Source organism: Salvelinus fontinalis, chromosome 41 (genome assembly GCF_029448725.1).
Source record: "Salvelinus fontinalis isolate EN_2023a chromosome 41, ASM2944872v1, whole genome shotgun sequence".
NCBI classification, from domain to species: Eukaryota; Metazoa; Chordata; class Actinopteri; order Salmoniformes; family Salmonidae; genus Salvelinus; species Salvelinus fontinalis.
The window spans coordinates 12,709,233-12,716,141 of NC_074705.1; the positions used below are offsets into that span (position 1 = coordinate 12,709,233).

The 6,909-nt window shown below is 39.8% G+C and overlaps 1 protein-coding gene across 1 annotated transcript; it reads left to right on the plus strand.

Annotated features, from left to right (window-relative positions):
• The first annotated feature begins 1,972 nt into the window (after nt 1-1,972).
• LOC129840489 (homeobox protein engrailed-1-B-like) lies at nt 1,973-6,251 on the plus strand. The gene is made up of 2 exons (XM_055908405.1): nt 1,973-2,778; nt 5,463-6,251. The coding sequence occupies exons 1-2, from the start codon at nt 2,277-2,279 to the stop codon at nt 5,780-5,782; spliced, it is 822 nt and encodes a 273-aa protein (XP_055764380.1). The 5' UTR covers nt 1,973-2,276; the 3' UTR covers nt 5,783-6,251.
• Nucleotides 6,252-6,909: the final 658 nt, after the last annotated feature.

Below are 6,909 nucleotides of genomic sequence, written 5' to 3' on the forward strand. Positions count from 1 at the left end.
TGTGTGTGTGTGTGTGTGTGTGTGTGTGTGTGTGTGTGTGTGTGTGTGTGTGTGTGTGTGTGTGTGTGTGTGTGTGTGTGTGTGTGTGTGTGTGTGTGTTGCACCCTAGCCCACCATATTCAATAATACGAGCTGCAGGCCGTCAGTGCATTTATCATCCTATTACTGCAACAAATCCAGGTCCAGTCCATGAAAGGCAAAATGAATTACCAACGTTAAACCGTCAATAAAGTCATTTCTGTAAATGGTGTCTCAGAAGACTCGCCGCATTATTCAACTGGCTTTATCAGCACCTTGGAAATTACACGCGGTCCTCTTGAGCGCATAATATTGCCCTGCTTACTTTGATTAAGCGCCTTGCCAGGGAATAGTGACAGTGCTTTTGACCGGCTTTTATTCACTCTACTGTGATGAACGCCAAGCTGATCAGGCGGAATGAAGAGTAATTAAAAGCTATAAATTATATTTTGCGGCCCCTCTCAAGGCGTCTCTTTGCGGGCAAGATAAGAGCCGGAGTCCTCATTTACCGCCTGAAAAGGGACTGCGTCTCCACAATGGCTACTTGGCTAAATAGCATATTGATAGTGTCCCAATTATAATTTAATTAACTACCCACACTAACACTATAGCTTTTGGGATAAAGATTTCAATACTAGCACGTTGAATGTGAATCAGTCCTATAGTTTCGAGCAGAATGTATTATTTCGTGACTAATTACTCTTATTTATGTGTCATTTTCTATTGTACCCCTAAGCATGGACAAAAGTTGTCACACAACAAAGAAGCTCGAGCGTTTTCCTTGTTGCAAAAAATATGAGGTTCTCAATTAACAAACATAAAAGGCCTATGGTGTCTCCAATGTGTGTTTGTTTCGTATTGTTTTGTTTGCTGCTATACCTATATTTCAATCTGGGATTGTAATGTTGGATTTGTAGTGATTTTTAATTAGACTCTTTAGCCGCACCCAACTGCACCTGTGGTGTAGCCTATAGACGATAGTGACACAGAAATAGGCCTATAGAAATGAAAATTGTATACCCGTTTAAACTTAATAAAATGAGAGTGAACATAAGCAATTTTCAATTTTACGATACAGGCCACCATGGAATGGGTTGATGAATGATCAGCCTGATTTGAGATATTTTGCATCACTTCATCTCACATCATTACTTCTTATTATAGGTCTGATACAAAGGCTCAAACAGACCACCTCCATCACTTCCCGACCACCTCCATCAACTAACCTAACTTAACTTGTCCCCCTGTTTCTTTTTTAGAAATGTAAATAAAGCCCATACCTACAAGCACGTAACCGGTCAAAGTCAGGCTACGCACAGGTGAGGATGATTACAAGCGTTTATCAAGTGAGTTATCCATTTGGAAAGCAGAAATTACGCATCCGTAATTATACAAATATCATAGGGATTTTGTAGCCTAGATGAGATAGTAATTTAAGATATGGGTGGCCAATTTGACACACCTATTATATTAGATACAAAATAGGAAAAACATAAACTAGAGTGGGAAAAATGTCATACTGCGTATCAATTGTATAGGCTACGGTTTCTTCCAAATGTGGAGGAAGAGAGGACTTAAGAAAAGCATACACATATCACCTTTCGGTGGTAGGAGAGTGGATGGCAATCAAGTCGATAGACAAATTAACGGGAACCATTGGTAGCCTAAATGTATTGGTAGCCTATAATATTTCTATACCAGCCCAATGTCCCTACCAGGTTTCCCTCTGTCGGTGATGAGCATAGTAATTTGGTATGAAAGAAGAGCGCACCGCCGAGACCCCTTGTTTTGTGCCTAAAAGCCATCTATTATTTATTTGCTGAGATACGTAAAATTCAATTGGACGTCGTCACTTCTGACAGCGCGGATCTGCACAAGTGATTGGTCTATTGCACGTGTGTTGGCACTCACGTGCTTCCGGTTGGTGTGAAAAAAAGTGTGTGAGAGGGATAACGGGTTTTAGGAGAGTTTAGAAAGATCGCGCTGACATACATTAGAGAATGCTAGGGACGACGCTGCTGCGCGCAATGTGTAGTCAGTCGTGGTAGCTCAGAGCTATTGTGACACTTGGATTGCTTTAGTAGACAACATGTCGACAGTGTAGAACATTGTCACATTTATCAAAAGTATTTTATATAGGCTTCCTTCATAATATAGTCAGATATCTTTTTTTTGTTTGCTATTATTCGGATACGGCATTGAGCAACAAGTGGAGTTTGGCGTGGAGAGTTTGCGCTCCAGCCAAAAGTGTTCCAGGTATGGAAGAGCGAATTGATCTAAACAGCCGTGATTCGACTGAGGGAGAGAGCGTGTCCCTCTCCCCGAATCTACCATCTCCTCCAATTTTGCCCCACCAGGCAGCACAGCAAGTACATAGAACCACAAACTTTTTTATTGACAATATTCTGCGGCCAGACTTCGGTTGCAAGAAAGAGCTTGGGAGTCGGGAGCGGGCGCAGACCTCCGGCAGAGAAAACGTGAACCCCTTGGTAATAAGGCCATCTCACGCGAGCAGCCTTTGCCAGGATTCCAACTGCAGTAGTGACAGTACTTCTTCCTCGTCGTCCTCGCCGTCTTCGAAACAAAGCTCGACAAAACAAGGTGAAGGGAATGGGACTACCACAACGAGATATGGAGACACCGCGTCAATAGTGGTTGTGAACGCCAGTAATGGAGGATCTCCACCCGCTAAAGAATCTACGCCGATGTTATGGCCTGCGTGGGTTTACTGCACGAGATATTCGGATCGACCATCATCTGGTATGGCGCTAGTTTCCGAATATTTTTTCCCCCGCACATCTGAAATGTGAAAGTCCGTTATTTTGGTTATGTTAGGAGTAGGCCTAGCCTATAGGTCAATGTGAACATCGTAAACATCTCTCTTTCTCTCCCCCCTCTCTCTCGCTCTCTTTCTCTCGCTTTCTCTCTCGATTCGCTCCCTTGTACAATTCATTCAATTCGTGAGCGTTACGCACGATAGGCTAAAAGAAGAAAAATACCATGCAAAAGCTGATAATAACAACAGCCAAAACAACAAATGATGATAGGCCTGGATCATCATAGTAGGCTAGACTAGACATATGCCTATAGTACTTTCCATAATCTCTCGAACAATAACACACACACACACACACTCAATTGCCACTTTGTTTTGGTGAGAGCATTTCAAACAAAACGATTAATAAGACCTGGCAGAGCATGTTAGGAAGACCAACTGGTCTGCAATTTGATTCTCCTCCCTAATTTTTTTATTCTCCTCAAAACAAAGCAATGCCGAAAAACTGGTCCTCCATGTTATCACCTTGTTTATGTAAAACTAATTGAAAAGTTTTGCATGGACAAGACAAACTTGAAAGGAGTGGTCACCGAAACGGCCACTTTACCTGTGGTCGTTATGTTTTACTATCTTGTTTTACTTCACACCATATGCCTATACTGACTGTTAACCTTTTAGGGAAGCCTTCGCTGTAGGCCGTCTCCAAATCTCCAAAATTGCAAAATATGCACCAAATAAAAAGAAGGATAGATTAATAAAATTGTTTAGTCTATATTATCTACATAATTCAACCATTATGTCCTTCGATTAGACTACAATAGCTGACTTTCTTTTCATCTGACGAGCATATTGACATATTGGTGTAAATCAGGGGTTTGTATAGACTACCTTGTCAATATGTTTGGGGGTTTATTATCCACAATCTTTCTGAACTTGACATGGGATTCAGAATTCAGAAAATATGTATCGATTGACTAAAGTGATTTATGGACTGATTAAGCTATACGATTTAGGCCTAGCCTATATGACTCGGGGAAAAAACACTAGGCCTATTGGTTTCGATATCTTTCGGGAATTATATCTGGCAAAACAATGTATGCTTACGAGAATGGATTTAACCGACAGACTTTATAATTGTTTTAGCTTATCAAATAGCCTATATTATATTTTCGGCAAGTAGGTCCTGGCCTAGCCTGTGTATGTTCTTGCTTTTGTAGGCCTAATACTGTTATTGTATTCAGAAAGTAGTCTATATCTGCAGGTAAACGTGACCCCTGTCGTTACATGTTAATCTATTTTGACCCATGTTGTTCCAACTTACGAAATAAAGATGGCGTAGGGCTTCAGTCCATAACGCGGAATTAAAAACTATAAGGCTATATAGCCTAGGTTTATGCACAATATATTGTGTTTATGATAGCAGTAGAAGCATATAGTTGAGTTTCACACAATACAGTATCGAACTGATTTAAACCGTATGCTACAATGCACTGACTGAATTGGGATCCGCAGCTTGTTATCGCAATATACGACCTAGTTGTGTTTTTGGCCCTATAGAGAGAGTTTTTTTTCTTCTGAAATGACAGTCTACATTTCGTTTTGTCGTCTGTGTTTTTGGAGAAGTCAGTCGAATGGGTGAATAGTAGGCCTATATTAGCTATGCGCTAGGTCTATATAGCTGTTAATAACAAGTTTGCGGAAAGTGTGTCATAAAAAGATAAACGATTAGGCTATATACATGTATCTTCTTAATCGGAATATTAGCGCCGTGAATATGCTACATTATGATCCTCTCAGATGTAATGATGTGCACGCGACATGGCTGTGGATAGAATAGCCAAGTATCTCAATACCAACTTGCAAAACAGTAGCCTTTACGTTCCAGTGCAATGGCGTTTTAGACAGACCTATTGCAATGTAGGTCTAACCATAGCCTAGTGAAATAGTACATCACCAAATATGTTTGCCTTAGTTTGTTTACTTTGACATTCTATGGCACCGAGTTTGTATTACACACATTGATGGAATGAGCTCGTTAACTGATGAATAGTGGCTGAGCTGAGGTATAGGCCTACTTGTGTTAAGGAGGACTAACAACATACTACTGTGTGTTGTCGTGCTTGCGCCGGTCTGCAGGGTAGGCCTAGAGAAAAAAGGGCATGCAAATCAACAATAGTCTGTCAGTAAGTATAGGCATGTAGTTTGATATTATATTGTTATTATTGATATTACCCAATCTGTTTTAGGAAACTATGTAATTCGCAGACCACATATAGCCTAGGCCTAAACACATGCGTAAAATAGACACGCGATCGAGGATGACGGTCTTTCACACCGCTAGGCCTACATTTTATTGTTTTGACGTTGCTTATATGTTTTTGGTTCTGTATTATGTAATTGGAAGATACGTGGTACTGCATTTCTTAAATTATGAATATTCAAATTAATAAATTATGTAAATACAACTGTTCATCGTTTAGCCTTGCACCTTGCGCCTGGGGTAAAATGGTCGCAATGACTGCAAACACACTGCAAACACACATTTAGCAATGAACAATATGTATTACATTGAAATACTCCATTGTTTTAGTCATGTGTAAATTAATGTTTGTTGGGCCTAGGACTAACTGATATTTACGTGTTCGTTTCACTGTTGTTTCTACATCAGGCCCAAGGACACGGAAATTGAAAAAGAAGAAAAACGAGAAAGAAGACAAGCGACCCAGAACCGCGTTTACGGCTGAACAGCTGCAGAGACTTAAGTCCGAGTTTCAGGCAAATCGCTACATAACAGAACAACGGAGACAGTCACTGGCCACAGAACTGAATCTCAATGAATCCCAAATAAAAATTTGGTTTCAGAATAAGAGGGCAAAAATCAAAAAGGGGAATGGCTACAAGAACGGCCTGGCTCTCCAACTCATGGCCCAAGGACTGTACAACCATTCCACAACCACGGTCCAAGAGGAGAAGGATGATAGCGAGTAATTCCCCCCCTCGTGCAGGGCAAAATAGACGCTGAACTGAAGCAGAGTGCTTGAACTCTTTTGTGAACTGAAAACGAAAGAGGTAAATACGATTTGACTGGGACAGATTCTATTTATCCGATTTCTGTTTATGATACAGTATATGGACATCATTATATAAAATACGAACATTATTAAAGTTTATATATAGCCAAAACAATATGACGTTGTATATATTTAATTTCAGGTAAGGTTATGTCTGTATCAATCCCTACTTGCTGGAGATTTAAACTTTTCTTTTTCTTATGATGTTGTTGGCCATTGTTTTAGTATAAGTGTCTGATTCCTAGATTTTTTTGTGATTTCTGTCGCCCCTCTCCCCAATCTCTCCCAATTCTACAGATTGCGTTTCTGAACCGACGCGCCAAGCCAAAGATTTTAATATGTTCAGAGAATATGTAGTCTGAAATAAATAAAACATGTAGAATGTTCTACAGCTTCATTCGTCATTGAAATTCTATACATAAAAGCGTAGTTTGTGAATCGTTTAAAACTAAGGCCCAGGACTAACACTATGTCGTTTAAATAAAGCACTAAGAGACAATGACCAAATATGGGGTATTTTGTTGAGCTTTCTGGAAAAATATAAAACTTCAGTGACATAATTATTTCCTGTAATGCAAAACAAACCTACCTTTTTAATTTTGTTCTGATTGATATCTAAGACATTCTTCATCAACGAACCAGTGATAGACTACGCCTACCTTTTTTGTGAGTTAATTCAGATATTGTTGACATGCATATATTTCCCACGAGCTATGCCATTTGCTATACAAACATTGCTTGTTAATAGGACAGAAGGTCCAGGCGTGTAGCCTAGCCTACCATAATGCCTACACACTCACGGAAACCATGTAACCTATAGGCAGGCCTATATCCGTCAAAGTCACAGTGCACGCATGGAAGTTCTTTTTAAAAAAATATTCGTTTATTGGGGGAAAACACAGTAGTAGTAGTATTACGATTAGTAGGCCTATTATTATTGTTCTTTCTTCACTACTATTGTATTACTATGAGTACAAGCGTTATCTCGGCCCTTATCATTGGGATATACTGTATGTCTACATTTAGGATAATAGTATAAGACAT